This window comes from Xyrauchen texanus, chromosome 12, assembly GCF_025860055.1.
Source record: "Xyrauchen texanus isolate HMW12.3.18 chromosome 12, RBS_HiC_50CHRs, whole genome shotgun sequence".
NCBI classification, from domain to species: Eukaryota; Metazoa; Chordata; class Actinopteri; order Cypriniformes; family Catostomidae; genus Xyrauchen; species Xyrauchen texanus.
Window position 1 is genome coordinate 20,972,880 of NC_068287.1, and position 23,227 is coordinate 20,996,106.

General features: G+C 40.2%; 2 protein-coding genes across 5 annotated transcripts in view; one reads left to right on the forward strand and one right to left on the reverse strand.

The window, feature by feature from the left end:
• LOC127653168 (supervillin-like) overlaps window positions 1–5,079 on the forward strand; it is a 41,621-nt gene extending 36,542 nt beyond the window's left edge. For all 4 annotated transcript variants that reach the window (XM_052139740.1, XM_052139741.1, XM_052139742.1 and 1 more), the window contains 6 exons: window positions 77–210; window positions 371–526; window positions 1,825–1,953; window positions 2,092–2,204; window positions 2,325–2,480; window positions 2,849–5,079. In XM_052139740.1, the coding sequence (XP_051995700.1) occupies window positions 77–210; window positions 371–526; window positions 1,825–1,953; window positions 2,092–2,204; window positions 2,325–2,480; window positions 2,849–2,935 (775 nt within the window). In that variant the 3' untranslated portion in view covers window positions 2,936–5,079. The remainder of the gene's footprint in view (window positions 1–76; window positions 211–370; window positions 527–1,824; window positions 1,954–2,091; window positions 2,205–2,324; window positions 2,481–2,848) is intronic.
• Window positions 5,080–5,152: 73 nt separating this feature from the next.
• On the reverse strand, window positions 5,153–16,598 carry LOC127653170 (transmembrane protein 98-like). The gene is made up of 8 exons (XM_052139744.1): window positions 16,507–16,598; window positions 14,780–14,940; window positions 6,779–6,993; window positions 6,496–6,627; window positions 6,344–6,377; window positions 5,627–5,742; window positions 5,482–5,541; window positions 5,153–5,369 (listed from the first exon to the last, which is right to left on the reverse strand). Exons 3-8 carry the CDS (start codon window positions 6,907–6,909, stop codon window positions 5,180–5,182), a joined length of 663 nt encoding a protein of 220 aa, XP_051995704.1. The 5' UTR covers window positions 6,910–6,993; window positions 14,780–14,940; window positions 16,507–16,598; the 3' UTR covers window positions 5,153–5,179.
• Between the last annotated feature and the right edge of the window lie 6,629 nt (window positions 16,599–23,227).

Below are 23,227 nucleotides of genomic sequence, written 5' to 3' on the forward strand. Positions count from 1 at the left end.
GCAACACAAGAACCTGTTAAACATGATGGATGATGCATATTGGTGCATCTCTAAATTAGTTTGATGTAATGATTAGGTGCCCGCCTGAGCTGGGCCTGAGCAATGGCAGATTTGTGAATGTCCAGGAAGTGGAGGAGGGGAGAGAGTTAGCAGAGTTCTGGAATGCTATCGGGTCTCAGGACAGGAAGTTGTATGACTGCATGTTACAAGGTGTGACTACAGCCTATCACAACCAATAATATTTAAAATGACTTGTCACACAAATTAACATTTTAATAGCATAATATCATAGGCATTATTTTACATGGGCAACCATTTTTTCAATTTTTTTCACAACTCACTAAATAGATGTGCTTTGTATTCTTTTCAGATCCTGGTAAATTTAATTTTACACCCCGCCTTTTTCACCTGAGTGCCCAGTCAGGAAATTTCAAAGGGGTGGAGCTAATTAGCCCCTCCCATGTAAACGGTGTTATTTCAGCAATGCCCATCCTCCAGGACAAGATATATGAAATGCCACATCCAGGTGAGAGTAAGCATGTGCACAGAACTCCAACACAGACTTTTCACACTATGTTTAAGGGATAGTTCACCCAAAAATGAAAATTATCAGCTCATCATTTACTCACCCTCATGTCATCCCAGATATGTATAACTTTCTTTCTTCTGCAGAACACAAACTAAGATTTTTTTGAAGAATATCTCAGCTCTGTAGGTCCATACACATACAAGTGAATGGTGGCCAGAACTTGGATGCTCCAAAAAGCATATAAAGGCAGAATAAAAGTAATCCAAAATACTTCAGTGGTTAAATTGGACTTCAGAAGTTAAATGATAGGTGTGGGTGAGAACCAGATTAATATTTAAGCACTTTTTAACTATAAATTCTTCTCTCTGCCCAGTAGGTGGCGATATGCATAACGAATGTGGATGTGAAAGTTAAAGTGGAGATTTATGGTTAAAAAAAGACTTAAATATTGATGTTTCTCACCCACACCTATCATATCACTTTAGAAGACATGGAGTCATATGGATTTTATGCTGCCTTTATATGCTTTTTGGACCTTCAAAGTTCTGTTCGTCATTCACTTACATTGTATGGACCTTCAAAGCTGAAATATTTTTCTAAAAATCTGAGTTTGTGTTCAGCAGAAGAAAGAAAGTTATACACATCTGGTATGGCATGAGGTTGAGTAAATGAGGAAAAACCTGCTGTATCCTTTTAACCTTGTCTTAAACGGCGAGTATATCCAAAAATGAACATTCTGTCATAATTTACGCAACCTCATGTTGTTCGAAACCTAAAAGAATTTCTTATATCCATGGAACTCAAAATGAGGTTACGTAGAATGTGAGACTCTATTGAGAATGTCACTATTTACTTACATTTTATGAAAAAAAAATAAAAGATGCAAGTCAATGGTGAATGAGGCTTACATTCTGTTTGTCCACTTTTGTGTTCCATGGAAAGTCATATGGATCTGGAATAAGTTTTAAATGAGCACAACATTTTCACTCTTTTTTTTTATTTGGGTTAAAAGTTATTTTTAGACCTTGGCATTATTTCACCCATGGTTTTATAATGTAAAATCTCAGTGTGAAATATGAAAACCTGAATAACCAGGATTAATGGTAAATTCAGGTTAAATGTGAGTAAGAGTAAAATGTGACAGATGGAACAAGATCACCCAGGATAAAGTTAACCCAGGGTTAAAAAGAACCCTTGCTTAACAATTTTATAGATATACTGTACATATATTTGGCGTTTTAGGACAAACTATTTAAATGTGAGAATTATTTCTGGTGTTTTAACATTTTCTGCAGCACTGTTTCTGTTGGATAATTATCTGGAGGTGTATTTATGGCAAAGTAGTGATGCTGCGGCCTCACAGCTCCCACACTGGGACAAAGAGAAGAAGTGTGCCATGGAGACTGTGTTGCAGTACTGCAGAGGTGAGTATGGGATACTGTATAATGGACCACAGATTCTGTTTGTTTTGGTACTACTGTCTGAAGTATGTTTATTGAGTATTTGTGATGCTATAGTATGGTACTTGGTCTGTGTTTTGAAAGTGTATTTTTGGTGTTCAGAGAGAAATCCAAGACGGCCTCCCATGGCATACCTTATTGATGAGGGAGGAGAGCCTCTCACGTTCACTAATATATTCCCTTCATGGGAGAAAAGGTTAACACCAGAACTACAGGTGAGTGAGGCCTTCATCATCTTTATCAATGTCCAATTATCACAGTGTCTGCATCAGAACATGTACAGTGTGAGAGCTTATATGTTTAACACTGTAATATTTGCATACGTATTCTTCCAGGACTGCACGGTGCGTAAAAAGCTGACATTGGTGCAAGATGCCCTAGAAGCTCTTAATAAGACCCAGTTTCCCCTTCAGGATCTTCTGAAGAGACCTTTACCTGAAGGAGTGGATCCTCTGCACCTGGAGAACTACCTGTCTCAGCATGATTTCAAGGTTAAAGACTAAACATACAGTAATATAAGTTCAAAATTAGTTAGGTTAACTCACAATTATTTTTAGACTTCAAATTATCTGAATAGTAGCAGTTCATCATTCTCAGTTGTTTTTGTACAGTATTATATCCATGTATTATTTATATACAGTGGGATTCAGTGGAGTAGATCTGATTTGGTTGAACATTGGGGGGTTAAAATGTTCATTACAACACATTTACACAGTGCATAATAACAGTTCAAATATAAGCACAGAAAAACTTTTTCTTATATGAATTATATGCATTGCGATCAAGCAAATGATAAAGAAACTGATTAGCTGCAATCTGCTTCAGAGACAGAAATAACTGTCTTGTTTATTTGTTTTAGGTTGCTTTGGGACTGACACGGAATGACTACAACTGTCTATCAGATTTACAAAAAATGGACCTTAAGAAAAGCAAAGGACTTTACTGAATCTGCAGCACTGCAACCTAGTCTCAACAGAAGCAATATTTTAAAAAGGTGTGTTTATAAGATGACTTGTTCTTGTAAGGTGATGGCAATCATATGTACAGTGTAATTCTGAGTGTGTTTAACAGTGAGTGTGATTGTGTGTCCTGTCTGGTTATTTTAATGCCAATAATGTCCAACACTCATTTTGGCCAAAAGCTCAATGCTAGACACAACTGTTTACTCTGACTTTGAGAAATAGCTGCCATGGTTCCTTTTAAAGTAACCCCCAATCCTTCACTGCAGCTGTTTCTGCCCTCCCTTTTTCTTTCTTTATCTCACTGTCTGCCTCCTCTCTAAACAAAGCAGCACATGTGAATAAGAGGTGTGGCTGTTTTACAGAAATTTAAGTTGAATTTAGTAATGTTTATTTTAAAATAAAAACATTATGACATATTTTCACTGTGAAATTGTATTCACCTTTACAAGTCTCAAATTCATAAACAGGACGAAAATCAAAGATGAAAAAATAGCAACAAAAGAGAAACATCAGTAACTGGAGTGCTCACAAAACCAAGACTATAGCAATTGAAAAGATGAAATACTGACACAGATTTAAAAACAAATTACTGTATGTATTCTTATCATTGAAACTGAATAGTATCTGATTGATAACTGTATGTAAAGCACAAACTATGCATAACAGTGCTCTGTATGTGTCAGTATGATAGATGCTGTGAATGTGTTTGGTTTTAAAAGTAAAAAGTGGAGTGGGGGGTTGTGAACACTGTGACTGTTAGGGAGGGAATTAGTGTGGATTTAGACTTGATGTGACTCTGATGAAAAATTACAGGTCACTTCTAGATGGCAGATAGAGAACAGAATGTGAATGTGTGTTTTCACTCTTGCTGAATTAAGATCTGACTGTTCACTACCAGCAAGTTCCATTCACCATAAGCCATTTGTATTTGAAAAAACAAAAGAAAAATACTGCCACAAGTTCTGTCAAAACTTAAGATGTGATTATAGTGGTGCATGTGTAAACATGTCTTTGCACATTGTAAATTTACTATATACTGTATAAACAGTGTGTAAATCTTTGAAAGGAGACTGAACTGAAAAAGGAAACAAACCTGAATTTCTTCTGCAACAAGTGTCCTAATTTTAAGACATGGGCCTTAAAACTACCCACATCAGCCACAGAACAATTAACATTTTAAAATCACTTAAAATGCTAATAATGAAGAAATGTACATAATATATCAAAACATATAGTAAACATTGTATTAAAGGAATGTTTTAGGTTCATTGCAAGTTAAGCTCAATCGACAGCATTGTTGAAATAATGTTGGTTCCACAAATGATTTTGAATAAAAGAAAAAAAAAAAGAAGAAAAAAGCACTGGTTAAAGGCATTTACAGTGGAAGTGAACATTAACATACACATAGCCACAAAAGGTAAACATTATACATTTTAAATAGTATACTAGCGTTACACTGTTTACTATTTTAAAGTATCTGTGTTACATTGTAATGACAACTAAGTTGTAAAATTGGATATAACTATACACAGAAAAGTTTAGCAAGCAATTTTTCACACCAAAATCATAATCATAAACACAAATAAAGTTGACTTCTTTTGCTATACTATTGAGGACTGGCTATTCCATTGTAAGTACCTCAAAGTAACTGTGATTTTGTTTTTAAATAAACAAGGGAGTAGTTAAAATTTTCTTTTTGTGGTAGCCAACATAAGGTCACAAATGCTGTAGATTGAGCTTAACTTGTATTAAACCCACAACATCCCTTTAAAACTAAAATGTGTACACATATCTTGAAGGTGTGTTTCTTTTAAAAAATGTATAACAAACTGTTAAGCCAACAAACTTGGCAATATCGATCAGCATTTTTTGGGATCTGTTTTATACATTTATCTATTTGATTGTTCTGGCACTTTTTGATGCTACAATCTACATATGTATCCAGCATGAGGAAATATCAGACATTATGAGCACAATTTAACCACTGGACTTAAATGTAACCGAGGTAATGTGAGGGACAGAGAAAGAAACAATATTCAAAAGAAAGGCTCGACTGAGAGTAACAACTTACTGTTCATATGCCTATGTTTTGGTGATGACTATCTCTTTGAATAAAGCACCCATTTCAGGGATATGCTATGATATTTTTTACTAAATACCGTATTATTTATAGGTGCTTATATACGTGTGTGTTTACATATAAAAAGTCTCATGTACTTTTGTGTGAGTCAAATAGACTGCTCCCTCTCCAGCAAATATCTCTCTGGTTCAGATGCTAAAGCCGCCTCTCTTAGCACAACCATGTGATCCTCAGCTGCATGCAGTGATTGGTCGATCCAGTCCAGGCTGCCAGACATGTAGCAGGCGTTCCGTGTTACCAGCACCAAGTGACTGACGGACAACAGTAAGGCAGTGGCCCTGGGGGGTGATTCAAGGAACAGATTGGCAATACACCCGGCTATTTTAACCTATTTGACAGTGTTTTAGTGATGCAATGATTATTGTTGGCATGAAGAAAGTAAGAAGTTACCTAGCGTCCAGGAGAATAGGGTCCAGTGGAGGGTACATAGACCGAACCACATCATCCACCCTGTGACAGCACAGAGCATCTCAGCATCAGCAAGTACAAACACTCACATATGTATCATCTCAATTCAAACCCTTAAACTATTAACCTTGGGCTGATGCGCTTGGCCACTGTGATAATGTCACTCAGGCTGGCAGGCGCTTTGACCTTTGCTCCAGAACCCATTGTCATGGCAACTAGCTTTTCAGTGAGTGTATGGCATATCTGTACAGAACCAGAACCTTAATTTAATTAAAACAAAGCAAAAATGTTGCATACAAATAAACATATCTTTAAATATTGACAAATTATATGTTATATGGGTTCCCACACATTGTATGCAATACATTTCAATGAATTTTATATGACCTTTTGAAGTTCTTTGATTATGGGATAAGGACTTAAAAATATCCAAATTCAGACCAATTTTGTAATGAAATACAAACAGTTTTTAACAGTTTGCTGACTCAAAAGCGAACAAATCAGAAATCACTATGGCTTACGAGCAAGTTTTACTTTACTCATGACTAATATTATGATGATGAATACTTTCAAGTTGAGCTTAACTATTAAAAGTATTTTTATTCACTGTAGAAATTTCAAATGACTTATAATTGAATTCATTTCCATGATTTTTTTTCAAGTGTGGACAACGAGATTTCAAAATGTTCTATTTTCAGGTTTTCTATGATTATAGGAACCCATTTTATATTATATTAAAGTAGTTTATGATATAATAGATACTATATTTATTTTTAACCAATGTATTTGTAATCTTCAAAATGCTACAATCTTTACAAAAAATAAAATAAAAAAAAGAATCTACCTTTAGAATAGCAATGCAGTGAGACACAAGGCCACTAAAAAAAAGAAAGAAAGATAAATCATTGTTATATAATTGTTGATGATGCATGTTCTTATTGTGATGGTGATTACTGTACAAAGGTTTTAAGGTTGAGTGTAAAGCAAAGACAGTACGAGGCATCCTCGATCCAGTCCTCATTCTCCAGCATGGCCTCAATATGAGGATTTGTGATGACAACATCATCCAACTCCAACTCAGATGGTTCACTCTGGGTCTCCATTGCACCAATCAGATCCACTGTGGGTCTGAAATTGGAGGAAAAAGTGAGTGAGTGAGTTCCATTCTTGCGTGGCTGAGTTTAAGATTTTGCGATGCAAACTGGAGATCCCTGCCTAATCCTCAGTGTGGGAAATGAGGTCATGTCATAACATTCTCCAGAGTACTAAAGGTACGTACTTGGAATCAAACTGGTGTAGAAAGTCAGAAGGGTGGCAGTATCGATGGCGGCACACCACCAACAGTGCCACAAATGATGCCAGGAAGATGGTAGCCAGCACACCTATGGCCATGATCACCACAGTCTCCATGGTTACGTGATGATGAACAGTTCAGATGAGGATTGTCAAAGAGTTGTGTGGTTGGTGTTTGGATTCATAAAACTAGACGATTATCTGAGAAAAAGAGATGAGAAGACACTGAATTTAGTTTATTTGCATAAATTCACCAGATCCTTCTGAATGCATTAATATATTTTCAGATATTGAATATTCAGATATTCATAATGAGTTGTCACACCTTACTCACCAAGCTCTTCTACTAAGACTTACTGCAATGTGATGAGTAGAAATATTATTTAACATCACTGAATCAACTTGCTTTAGGTTACAACTCCAACAAAAAATATTTTAAGAGTTAGATCAGACATGCCGGTAGTTAAGGTAACAATTGCAGGTTTTAAAGTGTATTTCTCTCTTTATGCTTCACTACATACAACAGTTAAACGGTTTAATTTCTGCAGTTATCTCTCACTTTTATTCAAAGCATCCTCTCTCTGTCTCACTGGAGCTCTGTGGAGTCACCATGTACTTGAGGTCCAAGAACCAAAAGGTAAAATCACAGAACATGTGTACAGGTGTAAGAATAAAGACTGTGTTTTTGCAAAGATCACACCCATCAGACATTTATCCCAGAGATGAGTCAATTATTAACCTGCTTACAGTCTTGGTGTATAGTAAATATATTAGCCTACACCGTGTGTATGTTGAGACTCAGTTATTAATAGTACACAGCAGTGGGGATTTCTTTAAGACTGCAAGGGAAGCTCAGCTTTCCCTATAATGTCAAAAAAATAATGGTCAAATATGTACTATTGTGTAAACAATTTATTGACTAAAAATGCGTTAGAACACGTTCATCTCGAAGACGAGTTCGTTCAGAATCAGCTACATTACATATAGCAGGTCGGCTGACTCGATTTACTTCTCATACATTCCCGTAGCATCAGTGCATTTCCCTGTTGAAGCCGAGCGTCCATTGACTTCAATGGGGCTGCTCTGAACAGTTTTTTCAGTGCTCGAAAATAGGCGGTCATTGGATAAATGCTGCGATTATGTCCCGCCCACGGACGCTCAGCGTCTTTGGGGGTGAATGAGGAGTGGGCTGGCCCGTACTCCGGGCTTCCGCGTGATGATTGGAGGATCTGTCGAAAGACTGCATCTCCTTTTGATTGACAGCGAATCTGTACTATAAGAAGTCACTGAGGCTATTTCGCGCTCAGTCCCATCGCTGATTTCTCAAGTGTAGTCGAAAGACAATCTGCTGCAACCTATTTCTTTATATTTGTTTGGCGAAATTGCTAGTCAATTTGCATAATACATTTCACACAATTATACACCACATTCCTTGTTTCAGTTTTACCAAGTTTAATATATTTTTGTTTTAGAGCGTTCGTTCGTTCGTTCGTTCGTTCGTTCGTTCATTCATTCATTCATACAGTAGGCTAGGCTAGCGTCGTGACGGGTGAAACTGCGCACGATGGCAGACGGTGCTAATATTGTCGACCTGATTTTGGTGAAGCCATTTGAAAGTCTTCCTTACGAGGAAAAAATTAGAATTAAACAGCAGGGCAGATCAACACCTAAGACTGATTTAGTGCAAAAAAAGGGAAAAATAACAGGTCTTTTCAGCTCTCCTGGTATGACAAAGTTAGCTGGCTGACTGGAAGTGCTGTGACAAATAAAATGTACTGCTGGCCATGCCTCTTGATGAAACCATCTCACGGATGTGTTGTTTGGTCAAAAGTGGGGTTTGGAGATCTGTCTAACTTTGACAGGGCATATAAAAGACATGAAAAGAGCAATGAACATGTGAGTGCATGTGCAAGATTAAGTTGCATGGGCAGGATCAGGGTTGAGCATGCAATCAATGAAGGTGCTCGCATTCAAGTGACTAAACATAATGAAACAGTCAAACAAAACAGGGCCTTCCTAAACCGCCTTATTGATGTAACATCCTTGCTTGGCCGACAGGAGCTGTCATTTAGGGGACATGATGAGAGTAGTGAATCATCCAACAAGGGAAATTACAGGGAGTTCACAGAAACATTATCTAAATATGACTCTGTACTGTCCACACAATTAGAGTCCTCAACTGTGTTTTCTGGTATGTCCCATACTATTCAAAATGACTTGATCTCTGCTCTTGCAGCCACCATTTCTGATCAGATCAGAGATGAAATTCAGGATGCTCCCTTTTTTGGATGGCAGGTGGATGAAACAACTGATATATCCTGCCGTGCCCAACTCTCTGTCATTGTTCAGCTATGTGGATAGTGCAGGTAAAATTCAGGAGCGCTTTATTGGATTTTTTGATGTTTCTGGAGGGCGAGATGCTCAGTCCGTTTTTGATGTTTTAAATGAGAACATGCAGGCCTACAATTTTAAGGATAAGCTTGTGGCACAGACCTATGATGGGGCTGCTGTCATGGCTTCAGCACTCAATGGTCTGCAGGCCAAAGTGAAAGCAATAGCCCCAAGTGCAATGTTTGTGCATTGCTATGCACACAGACTGAATCTGGTGCTGTCACAGGGGGCTAAATGCTTGCCTGAGTGCAGAATTTTTTTGCATCACTCTCTGGGTTTGGCACATTTTTTCAAAATCCACAAAGAGGACGTCTTTTCTGGAGTCTGCAGGCTGTTCAAGGTTGCCCAGAAACGCTCCTACTCGATGGAATTTCACATCACGGATAGTGAGCACTGTGGCAAACAATTATGATGGCCTCCTGCAGACATTTGAAAACATCACTGCAGACACGACAATTGATGATGATACACTGGATTGTGCCAAAGGCTTTCTGAGGAAACTGGAGGATTTTGAGTTTGTGTTCATGTTGTACACATATGAACAAATCTTCACTGAGACTGATGTGGTCTTTGATGTTGTCCAGCAGAGGGCGATGGATGTTTTTTACAGCAAGAAAAGAATTGAATCTCTTCTTGCATTTGTCAAAGAGAAAAGGTCAGAGGGGGCTTTCCAAGCTGTTTATGCCAAAACAGCAGATCTCACATCAGACCCATGAGATGAGCCCATGAGAAAGCGCCGTCTGACCCAATTGCAGGATCCCCAAGAGCACTACAGAAATCTCTACATGGCCATCCTTGATAACATCTTGGAGCAGATTCCTCAACGTTTTTCAAATTTGGAAAGTATGCTCTTCTTAGAATTAGTCAATCCAGGGAAATTTGATGACATGAGACAAGAATTTCCAGAGGAGGCCTTCCAAAGTGTCCTGAAAAGTTATGGCCATCACTTTGATTCAGGGAGACTGAGGTCTGAACTTCAAGTCCTGTATTCAGATCAGGACTTGCAAGGTAACAGGGGAAAGCTGTGTGATTACTTGGTGTTCCTCAAAGATATGGAGTTGGACAGTGCATTGCCTCAGCTTTACAAACTGTTCTCATTAGTGGCAACAATTGGAGCTACATCTGCAGGTGTAGAAAGGAGCTTCTCCTGTTTAAAGCGTCTCAAGTCCTACACCCGTAACACAATGGGCCAAGGTCGTTTAAGCAGCCTAGCTCTGCTGGCCATTGAGAAGACACTCGTCAAGTCACTGGAAAAGTCACTGGAAAAGACGCCTAGTTGGTACGACAGAGTCACAGTGCATTTTCTCGAAAAGGAACGTAGGGCAGAATTTACTTTTAAATAAGTTTATAATGTAGGCCGAAAATGAGCTTCCCCTCTTTGAAAGACCAGCAGCCGCCACTGGTACACAGTTTGTAAAAGTTGTTTTCCCTGCAGTTGTAAGTAAAATTTCAAGTATTTTTTAAACCAGAGACACGACAAACATCTCGAACATTTTGAACGAGAACAGCCATATTCCTCTCAAAGTTGCTTTGGATAAAAGTATCTGCTAAATTCATACATAAAAAGCCCTCGAAGGTAAAACAATTATTAGACATAGGTTTCAAAATATTCCATTAAATTTGTACAACATTTTATTTAATGTTAAGAACTCCTTCAGTCAAAATTCCTACATTCATTAGGCCTCTTTAACTTCTGTTTAAAACACTTAGTAATTTAATGCTTATTATATACCATTTACCCTGTGCAGCAGTTACAACACATGAGAAGCACTTGCAGCAAGATGATTATGTGAAATTCTGTTTTTCACTAATCAGATTAATTTGCACTCACCTGGCCAGCCATATCATACAGTGCACTCCCTGTAATCACTTTTTCAAATTCATCCTGGCATTTAAAGGCACCAGATGAACCTTTACTGTTTCATCTGATCTATCACATTAGGTCTATTTGTTGGGGACACACAAAAAAAAAGCTAGTTCGCATTATCACAGCTTCGAAATTTTGTGAAAAGAAAAGTAATTATCAAGCCTTTGCATTTTGCCATACAAGTTTTTCTCGAAAAGGATGTTGTTATGGCAGCTAAGCAGCCTCTCAGTAGGCCAGCCATAGACAAGTGAATCAGATTAAACAAACACATCTAATTATGCAAATTTGAAAAGTGTATTACCTTCTTTTACTACCAGGCAAACCAAAACATACTGAGAAGTAAGCCCAAAATTATCCAAACATCTAAAATTCCCCACCAGCGTAACAAGGCTGTCTTAGGCAGGGATTGAACCCAGGTATGAAGTGTCCAGGTGTAAGGTGCTTACCACTGTGCGAACACCCCAACAGTTAAATCTAAGAGCAGAAGAACATTGAGCTAGGATACTTGTGTATCTTTCCAAAAATATAGAAAAGTAAAAATAAACAAGTAAAGCCAGCTTCCACAAAACAGAGAAACAAAATAGACACAAGTGTCAAAAGGTATACCGTAATTTCCGGACTATTAAGCGCACCTGAATATAAGCTGCACCCACTGAATTAAAAATATCTATATTATTTTGAACATAAATAAGCCACACATGTCTATAAGCCGCAGGTGCCTACCGGTACATTGAAACAAATTAACTTTACACAGGCTTTAACGAAACACGGCTTGTAACAAAAATAAATAGGCTTTAACGAAACACTTAACACAAGACAGAATACAAAGGCAGGGAACAAATAGACTTATAAAGGTCTAGATGCAGGTGAAGGTAATGAGAGTTAACGAGCATAGTACTGGACGTTGGCGCCATCTGCAGGCCTGGAGGGAGCATGGCATAGAAGGCTCAAGGAAAGCACCCAAACTGCGACCCAAAGATGAGATCTTTACAGGAGCCCCTCCCCTAGGAACGGCTCCTGACGTTCATCTGACAGTTTCCCCAGGCTTGGGAAACTCTGAGATGAGAGCCGGATCCAGGATGTCTTGAGCAGGAACCCAGATCTGCTCCTCCGGGCCATAGCCCTCCAAGTCCACATACAGGTGAAACTCGAAAAATGAGAATATCGTGCAAAAGTTCATTAATTTCGGTAATTCAACTTAAAAGGTGAAACTAATATATTATATAGACTCATTACAAGCAAAGTAAGATATTTCAAGCCTTTATTTGATATAATTTTGATGATTATGGCTTACAGCTTATGAAAACCCCAAATTCAGAATCCCAGAAAATTAGAATATTACATGAAATCAATAAAAAAAAAGATTTTAAATACAGAAATGTCGGCCCTCTGAAAAGTATAATCATGCATATGTACTCAGTACTTGTTTTGGGCCCCTTTTGCATTAATTACTGCCTCAATGCGGCGTGGCATGGATGCTATCAGCCTGTGGCACTGCTGAGGTGTTATGGAAGACCAAGATGCTTCAATAGCGGCCTTCAGCTCTTCTGCATTGTTTGGTCTCATGTCTCTCATCTTTCTCTTGGCAATGCCCCATAGATTCTCTATGGGGTTCAGGTCAGGCGAGTTTGCTGGCCAATCAAGCACAGTAATACCATGGTCATTGAACCAGGTTTTGGTACTTTTGGCAGTGTGGGCAGGTGCCAAGTCCTGCTGGAAAATTAAGTCAGCATCTCCATAAAGCTTGTCTGCTGAAGGAAGCATGAAGTGCTCTAAAATGTCCCAGTAGACGGCTGTGTTGACTCTGGACTTAATAAAGCACAGTGGACCAACACCAGCCGATGACATGGCTCCCCAAACCAACACAGACTGTGGAAACTTCACACTGGACTTCAAGCATCTTGGATTGTGTGCCTCTCCTCTCTTTCTCCAGACTCTGGGACCTTGGTTTCCAAATGAGATGCAAAATTTGCTCTCATCAGAAAAGAAGACTTTGGACCACTGAGCAACAGACCAGTTCTTTTTTTCTTTAGCCCAGGTAAGACGTTTGACATTTGAAGCCCATGTCCAGGACCCGTCTGTGTGTGGTGGCTCTTGATGCAGTAACTCCAGCCTCAGTCCACTCCTTGTGAAGCTCCCCACACATTTGAATGGCCTTTTCCTGACAATCCTCTCCAGGCTACGGTCATCCCTGCTGCTTGTGCACCTTTTTCTTCCACACTTTTCCCTTCCACTTAACTTTCTATTAATGTGCTTTGATACAGCACTTTGAGAACATCCAACTTCTTTTGCAATTACCTTTTCAGGCTTTCCCTCCTTGTGTAGGGTGTCAATGATGGTTTTCTGCACAACTGTCAGGTCAGCAGTCTTCCCCATGATTGTGAATTCAACTGAACCAGACTGAGAGACCATTTAAAGGCTCAGGAACCCTTTGCAGGTGTTTAGCTGATTAGAGTGTGACACTTTGAGCCTACAATACTGAACCTTTTCACAATATTTTAATTTTCTGAGATTCTGAATTTGGGGTTTTCATAAGCTGTAAGCCATAATCATCAAAATTATATCAAATAAAGGCTTGAAATATCTTACTTTGCTTGTAATGAGTCTATATAATATATTAGTTTCACCTTTTAAGTTGAATTACTGAAATTAATGAACTTTTGCACGATATTCTAATTTTTCGAGTTTCACCTGTATATTGAGTCTTCCCATGGACCTGGCGAGAATCAAGCAGTCTGCGGACTGTGTAAGCTGGCTGCCATCAATGATGTGAGGTACTGGGGCAGGCTTACTAACTGGAGAGCAAACAACGGATTTTAACCAGGAAACATGAAAAGTTGGGTGAACCTTCATGAACCTGAGCAGACGGAGTAGATGGGAAACTGTGTTAATCTTTCTGGGTGAAGCGTGGGTCTCACCCTCCGGCGTCGGTTAGCCTGCCTCTGTTGTTGTCGGGTGGCCCTCAATTAAGCAGCACGTGCTCTTTTCCAGGAACGACCAGCTGTGTAGCAGCATGGACTTCAACCTCTGGCTCCTGTCTGGGAAACGGTGGGGGGGGTGGGGTATACTGACATTCAAAAGGATACATGCCTAGAGAAGAATGGTAAAGGGTGTTATGTGCAAATTCAGCCCAGTTTAATCGAGAGTTCCATGTTGATTGATTGTTGGCGACCAGGCATCTTAGTGTCCTTTCAATATCTTGATTTACTCTCTCTGTCTGGAAGTTGGAATCCGATGAGCCGGCCAAACGCCTTCCAGAACCGAGAGGTGAACTGTAGGCCCCGTCGGAAACCATATCCTATGGGAAGCTGTGGATCCTAAACATATGCCTCATCAACAGTTCTGCAGTTTAGTTTGCTGTGGCGAGCTTGGGAAAAGGTAAGAGATGACAAGTCTTTGAAAATCTATCCTCCACCACCACCACCAGAATTACCATATTTCCTTGAGACTGTGGTAAGCCTGTGATGAAGTCCAAGAAAATATGGGACCAGGGGTGTCTCGGGATACGTAGTGGGTGCAGCAGGCCTTTAGGGTGGGTCCTAGGATCCTTGATCTGGGCACAAACGGAGAAAACATCCCTCTGCAGTTTAGGCCACCAGAACTTCCTCAGGACAAGCTTGCAAGTTCTAGTGGTTCCCAGGTGTCCAGAAGGGAGGGAAGCATGAGCCCACTCCAAAACCTCAGAACGCAGACAGTTAGAGACAAAGAGGTGCTCATGATTGTCATTACCTGGTCCTAGCTGCTGCAGTTGGGCCCTCTTGACAGCCGTCTCAATATCCCACTGGATGGGGCCACCAGCCTGTAAGTGGGGAGAATGGGTTCTGGACAAGACTCTCCCTCTGGTTGCCCAAACTGTCTCGAGAGTGCATCAGGCTTGAGATTCTTGGAACCTGGGTGATAGGAAAGAGTGAAATTAAATCAGTTAAAAAAATAGGGCCCAACGGTCTTGTCGAGAATTCAACCTCTTCGCCTCCCGGATGTAAGTGAGGTTTCTGTGGTATGTCCATATGTGAAAAGGGTATTTGGCCTCCTTCAACGAATGCCTCCACTCTTCCAATGCCATTTTAATGGCCAGCAGCTCCCTGTTCACAATATCAGAATTTCTCTTAGTTGGGGTAAGCTGACGATTTCAAATGAAGAGAAAAGTGATGTTTAAGTATACACTGAAAATATTGCTTTAAAGCTAACATTATAGTGCCGTGAGCACAGTCTGTCATTATAGGAATCGGAAGTCTAGTACATGGCAAAATTTAAAGAGGTTTGGCTGAACAGATTAAAAGCATTAGTAACACTTTGTGATAACTTTTATTAATACTATTAACACAAGTTATTATTTGACAAAATGCTTCAGCAAGTCCATTCATTAAATTAATCATTTTTCATACACAAGAAAATATTTTAAAGATTTACTTATTTTAATTTTATACATATTCATCAAATTGAATTGAGTAATCTTTAACAAATTAAAAAGTATATTTTAAGTTTTACCAATTTAATTTGGTTAAAGATTACAAAATTGGTTATGAAATTGAAATGCTTAACTCATAAAAACAGGCTTAAATATTTTTGAGTTTATATGTATGGTCAAATATTATATAATATATTATTATGTATTTAATATAAAATTATAGATGCAATTAGTAGTATTGTATATTATATGTTATTCACATAAAATATATGAGTATACAACCTATTTTATATAATACATTATATTAGGCTGAATGATTTTAACTACTCATTACTTAAAATTATAATGAAGTGTTACCAAAAGCAACTGACAAATTGCAAATCACAGAAATATATCAACAGTTTTCATTCAGTTATGCCTGAACACAATACTTTTTCTTACTTTATTTCAGACTCTTTAAAGGATGTTATGGCAAGATAGATGCTAAAAATTTATTTTCAGTGATTTTCACTCAGTGTGCGACATGAACAAAGAATTTCAGACTATATTCAACTAGTGAATTTACTTAGTTATTACCTTAATTAATCTACAGAATTACATACAGTAAACAATTAAAGAAATAAAACATAAGCACTATTCAACCACCTTATAGGGGAGTATTATTGGTACAGGCTAAGCAAAAACTATTTAAAGAAGTAAAAATTTTATTTATTTTTTGTTCATAATTTAATTTGAAAAAATTTCAGGTGAAAGTACACAACTGCAAGTAGATCATTCTATTATCCTTGCGTTGGCCTGTTAGAAAAGACACTTTAGTTTTGACGCATCCAATTATTATGTAGGCCTACTACAATAAATGTTAAAACACACAAGCCTTAGTTTTTGCGGCTGAGCAAAGAACATATTGATCACACAGTCATAACAATTATACAAGCTTAATTTCTTGACTTCTTGAAGAAAAAAAACCTCGAGATATAAGATCTATGTTCTTTTAATATCACATGGTTAAACCATGTCTAGCCATTTTAGTTGTATTTTAGGATCTTACCTATTTATGGTTTCCATTTTATGTCGTTTGTCCCACGAAACAAAGCGCTTGTGTGTGGAGACGGCACGGAGATCTCCGGAGCGGGAGCGCGCAGCACTCAGGAAAGCGATAAAAGCGCCGGACGGTGAACTTCGCTCCTGACGAGGCGCGCTCTCTCGACAGACGAGAACAATACACTTTTGATCCACCAGGTGACAACATGTTTTTACATATGTTACTGGGAAATTAATGTGGATACAAATTGCGTTTGCAGCAAGTGTGTCTTGCCCATATATTTTACTTAACCCTCTGAGACCAAACACAAATCTTTTGAAAGGAGGATACCTGTATATAGAGTATATCTGAATGGGTTACAGAGAAGTTGTGCTCACCTGCTTCTCTTCTCAAGCAAATCACAGGTCCATCACTAGTAATCTTTTTCACATCTCTTCTTCCTAAGAAATAAAGCATTTTATTCAGATAACTATTAATTGCTGATGACAACTCATCAAAACTTTAGACACATTACTAATTTAAAGACAGTATGGCTGAATACCTCTATTATCAGTTCTGCTGTGCTGGCTTTGATCTGAAAGGATTGACTGATAGTACTACTTGCACTCAAAAATAACATTCTACTTTTTGGCAGCTAAGGTAAAACCACTTTGTCCATTTGAAATACTGTAACATTACTGTAAGTTTCAAAATGTTCAAATGACCACACCTCTCTTTAACAACTCACTTTTACCTCTCAATAGTTCATAATAGTGTAAAAAAAACAGTACAAATAGGCAACATTTTACACTGAATCTCAAAAAAGTCACTGATTGTCATTAAAATAATGTTTTGTCTATGTTTTGAGACATGCCCTTTAGCTGGTCATTCATAATATAAGACTGTGTGTGATAATGGGGGTATGGATGAGTGACATCTGTGGAGAGTGAGACAGAGAGAGAGTGAGCAAGGTAAGGATTGACACCTGTGGGAAATCAGCTCTAACAGCTGTTTTGTGTTTGCAGTGAGAGCGACCACTAGCGGATTTAGGTATAGGCAATGCCGGGGGGTGGCACGGGGCACCCGCACAAAAATAAAAAACGGAACGGTGACATTTGTGCAATCTGTTTTCTATCGCTCATTTGAACTGTGGGTCAATTAACCTTGTCGGAGTGGGCTCTGATTCTAGTTTTTTTTTGTGAGCTAGGCAGGCTACTACCTGGGTGTGGCAGGGCGGAGGGCGGGGCCGGGTCGTGATCCTACACACCCGGTCCCGTATTAGTCTAATCAAGCCTTCGAGAGTGATAAAGGTCGACTGCAGAGGATCGTGCGGGAGAGAGAGATCGTTTACGGACATGTCCGTCGTGTGTGTGTTTGTCTTTTAAGTTTATCATTAAAACTATTATTTATATTGTCAAGCCGGTTCTCGCCTCCTCCTTTCCATTGACTGCCTTTACACTGGGAAGTTCTCCCACTCAGAAGTACGAGATGGGGAGGGGGGTGGGGGTAGTTCAAGTCTAACCACTGGAAGCCCGAGGTAGGGGGAGCGGGGGAATCTATCAAATTGCGCACCTCTAGCTTTGTACAGTGCTAATGAAAATAAGTCACTCTACAAAACGTTACAAAATAAAACACAATTCATTCATAATACTGTGAATGTATAGTTTTTTTCTGGTTTGTGTGAAGTCGTTAAGAATAATATAAAACCAGACAGTCTGCACACCCCCAAGGTGAATTGGTTTAGTCTTGATTGGTTGACAGTGGTTATTATTGATTCTCGAGAGCTAAATCAACACTAATGGATCAGAAAAGTTCTAAGCCATCAGGTGCCCAGTTTAGGGAAAATCGTATTCTCTTTTTATAAGTGTGTTATTCTATTTGTATCGTTGTGTGATATAGGATTTGTGCAATTTAGTTTTATTTGTGTGTTTTTTGTTAGCAATAGGGTAATAGTGTAATAATTCAATTCTCTTTTTAATTTTTATGTATATACTACAATTTGCTGAACACTCACGTGACATTCGTTCTGTTGTAAAAAAGCGTTGCTTCCGAATTCTCACATGAACTCTCCAATGCACTTACATCACGATTCAAGTCAACTGCAGGCAAAAATGTATATCGTTATAATTATCTTTTTTTTACACAAACGTATCGATTTGCTTCAGAAGACATTCATTGATCGACTGGAGTCGTGTGAATAGAAAACTACTGGATGTGGCCATTATCTCTCCCCACCAGATGGCCACATGGTCGCCAGCACACTGAGGCAGCTTTTGTGGAGGGGTCATGTTCGCATTGCGAGAACTTGCCCATGAGAACATTGTGGTGTGGCTCTCTTGGATGTAGAGATGGGAGCGATTCCGCCGGGTCAATTCCCACGGTCCTCCCAAACTCTGGTAGAGTTTACGAGCGGGTCAGGCGGTCCACCTCCAGGTGGATTTAATGTCTCGTTCGGGGTTCGTGACGAGGATGAGATTTCGGTCACAGCGTCGGAGAGTGGGCTGCTGCTATAGGAAGTGGACGAATAGCTTGAGTTCCCGCCCTTAGGCGGTAGAGGTCAGGATGAGGCGGACGCTGAGATAGTGGCTGTGCTTGCCCGGGCAACCGCGAACAATGAGTTCAAGTGGAAACCTCCGCCCTGCCCTGAGCATTCATGGCTAGATGATTGGTTTCTGGGCCATGGTGTCTTTCTTCCTGGAAGTGCATGAGGAGCTTACCAAGTCGTGGAAGGCACCTTTCTCTGCCTGTACCCGCTTCACCAGCTCATCCATTCTGACAACCCTCGACAGTGGGCCGGCTAAGGGATAGGTCGAGCTTCCCCAGGTAAAGCGCGCTGTTGTGGTGGATTTTGTTGTGGTCGGTTCCTCCAGCCACCTGGAGGAACCGACCAAGGCTCCCTTCCAAAGATTGTACGTTTTCTTCATCCCTAGAGGCAAAGGATGCAGGATGGCCATGGAATTCAGGGTGGTGGTGGCCTGAAGCCATGGGTCAGGGCACCACCACCCTGAATTCCATGGCCATCCTGCAGGTCCACCAGGCCAAGGTGCTCAAAGATTTGCACGAGGGTAGCGCTGACCCAGGGCTAATACAGGAATTGTGCACCATGACCGACCTCGCTCTCTAGGTGACGAAGGTCACAGCATGTGCCCTGGGCCGGACGATGTCCACTATGGTGGTCAAAGAGCGGCACCTGTGACTCAACCTTGCTGAGATGCGTGATGCAGAGAAGGCTCGGTTTCTTGATTTTTGACAATTTGGGAGGGCATCCAGTGCTCCAGCACTGGCAACAGACTTGAGTCCTGAGGTGGGCATGGCGCCATGGTACCCAGCGCATGACTATCACGCCGTGTGCAATGGGCAGGCAGTGTCGGGGCTCTGTCTGCAATGGCACATCAACTGCCTAGAGCTGCTGACAGTTTTGCTGGCCCTGCAGAGGCTTCGACCGTCGATTCAGGGCAAGCATGTGTTGATCCGAACAGACAACACAGTGACCGTGGCACATGTAAACCGCCAAGACGTTGTACGTTGCATGTTACAACTTGCCCGTCGCCTCCTCCTTTAGAGTCTTTAGACTTTGAAGTCTCTTCGAGCTACTCACATCCCTTGCGTTGTCGTTGCTATGTCCAGTGCGCAACCTACGCATCTATCTGGACCGCACACAGAGCTTTAGATGCTCGGAGTAGCTCTTTGTCTGTTTTGGAGGTCAGCAGTAGGGGAAAGCTGTCTCCAAACAGAAGCTGGCCCATTGGATTGTGGATGCCATTTCCTTGGCTTACCAATCACAAAACCTGCAGTGCCCCTTGGGAGTCCGGGCGCACTCCACAAGAGGTGTTGCGTCCTCCTGGGCAATGGCGAGTGGCGCCTCTCTAGTGGACATATGCAGAGCAGCGGGATGGGCTACACTCAATACTTTTGCAAGATTTTACAACCTCTGCATAGAACCGGTTTCGACCCGAGTGGTATGGGGTAACAGTAGGTAGGCCGAGTGGCTGGTTGGGTGTATCACTTGCACTTGTACCTTTTCCCTTTCAAGGTGATAATGTGCGTTATTTGTCCACAAAAAGGTCCCTGTAACCTGTGAACACTGGACGCCGCGAACTCGGTGGAGGAGTGTGTAACACTTTACAGGAAGGACGACATGTGGAACAGACTTTTCCCAATTCTCCGGTAAGGCTTTTAGTTTACACACTTTGAGTTCTTGTACAATAATATGGTTTGTTCAGGTGTAGCACCCTCTCTATACATGAAATCACTTTAAATACATAAGGAACAAAGTAAGCGCCCTTACCGCTTTTCTCTCCCGGACGGGCGCTTGACCAGGCTCCCGCTGCCACAGAGTGATACTGCCAGGCTCAGTTCTCGTGGTATGCACCTTTTCAGGTTAGCCTGCGTACTTTTCCTCAGTGGCCCATACGTGGTGATTCCCCTTTGCTAATCCCCTATGATGCGTTTCCACTGCTCGGTTTCCCCTTAGGTCAAACCTATGTTTCCCCTCAACAGAGCTCAGTTCTGCTCAGCCACTGTTGCTGTGTAACCTCTCCATAGATAGGGTCCTCCCAGTGGCTTCATTCCATATGTTAACTTCCCTGTCGGTGAATCCATGTGAGGTATTCTCCACTTGTTAATCTTCCTCTGGTAGGATGTTGTCTCCGTAGTGCTCTCCCTCCTGGAGAAGGAAGAGTGCTTCCCCAGCACTATCCTAGCAGGTGCATACAAAAATCAGGAAAGACCACCGCCTGTAGCCTCCTCGGATAAATGCCTCCTCCCACCCTTAACGGGATCAGGGAGACGCCTTACCTAAATTCGCTGGAAGGTCAAGATGTGGTCGAGCGCTTGTAGCGAGGCACGCAGCAGCTTGCCCATGTCCGCTCCTCCGTACTTCGTGTCATGTTTCAGCGCCTGTGTTTCGTATAGGTACCCCTAGTGTCACTACATCTACACAACACCGAGTGAGTGACAGACAGGGAACGTCTTGTTTACAGATGTAACCACTGTCCCCTGATGGATGGAACGAGACGTTGTGTGGCGCTGAGCTGACTGCTGACATGTACGGGACACTCTCTTGGCAACTCAGCATAAATATGAATTAATCTTTTATACCCGTTTGTCTGGGGGCGGAGAGTTGCATGCAAATTACACCTGGGAATTTTCATTGGCCTTTTCTGAATAAAGCAAAGGTGATTGGGGCTCTCAAGATCGAACCCCTGGTGTCACTACATCGACACAACGTCTCTTTCCTTCCATCAGGGAACCGAGGTTACATCTTTAACCAAGACGTTATATAACCTTGATATGATTGGCAGTCCTAGATGAACAAGCTCATAGACCATTATTTATTACCATCCAATATAAAACTAAGAAATTATATCTTAGATCTTTGCATCTTATCTGTTTTTTGTTTTTTTTGTTTGTGAAAATGTAATATTTTAATTTAATTCTGCTCAAATGAATGAAATGACTTGAATAAAGATTTGGTAAATTTTTCTGAACGAGACTCAAAGATCCAAGTCAGTAAAATTATACGATCTTCCCATCACTAATTTTTATCCCCTTGTCTCATGGGCTCAGATGTACCTTACATTGCGTTAAACTGGAACACCCTAACCCTTGATCACTTGGAACATGTTGTAGGCTGATGTCAATTTGTGGAATTATTTTGTGATTTTTGCATCTGAGAAAGCAATATTTTCGGAGGCTTATGAATAAATCTTGTAAGTTTATTTTTTCATTAGAATGAATTGTTAGAAAGGATTAATCTAGATTTACACAAACAAAAATGAAAACATTGACTATGTGTCGAAAACAGTTTAAGGCAGCTACAAGTATTATGCTTTTAAATCTCAATATAACTTTTCTAAACTGCTTAATTGACCTAATTTCACTTCCATCATACATTAGAGTCCATTAGAGGACGACATCTCGCAAACAACACCATGATGTGCCAAGCAGCAAGATTCTAATACATATGGCATGCATAGTTTACAGTTAGTGCTGGTTTGGGACAATATTGAATGAGAATTAAGACAAATTTGCAGAGCGATCCAAACTCTAGCTGATAGGATTAAGGCAGTAGGCTACAGACCAAAGGGCAAGTTGACCAATCAGATGAAAGGGGCGTTTCAGTGCCGCTCACATGTGTGTATCGAATATTCAAGGTGTAAATTAATTTTTAAACACTGAAGGAAAACAAAAATTGAGCCTTTCCCCCAATCTCTTTATTACTTTTAAATTGAAAAGGAAATGGTTAAGAGGAAATTAGTTTGTAGGCCTATCTGCTTATTCTATAAAACAGTGTTAATCAGTTAATTTTTGGGGTTAAAAAAAGAAAAAAGGAATGGACGCAAAAATACACAGACCCGTTACACGGTCTTTGAAAGCCACAGTTATTCAATTTCGTTGGAAAACACAACTTGGACCAAAGTCGTCATGTCCGACTGAGGGGGCACGTGTCCTCTTTTGATTTTTAAGTGAACTTCCAAAAACGTATTTGTACCTTCGATAATTAAACTGACCTCTGTGTCCCCTCAAAAAAATAGGTGCATTACACCCCTGGCTTGGACATTCAGCTGTAAGTAAAAGATGGCAGAATTTTGGGTGAGCTGCCCCTTTTCATATTTTGGCTGTGCACCTTGTTTAAACCACATACCACTGAACAGATGGTTATACTCTTATATCTAAAAAGGTGGTCTCCATTGGCATCCATTCACGGTGTGATTACTCTGCCTCTTCTTTTGAGTTCTTATTTCCA

Coding starts and splice junctions, on each gene's coding strand:
- LOC127653170 (XM_052139744.1), bottom strand. CDS start 6,909: ATGGAGACTGTGGTGATCATGGCCATAGGTGTGCTGGCTACCATCTTC. Junction 6,628..6,778: donor CTACACCAGTTTGATTCCAA/GTACGTACCTTT, acceptor CTCCAATTTCAG/ACCCACAGTGGATCTGATTG. Junction 5,542..5,626: donor GCCAAGCGCATCAGCCCAAG/GTTAATAGTTTA, acceptor GTGCTGTCACAG/GGTGGATGATGTGGTTCGGT.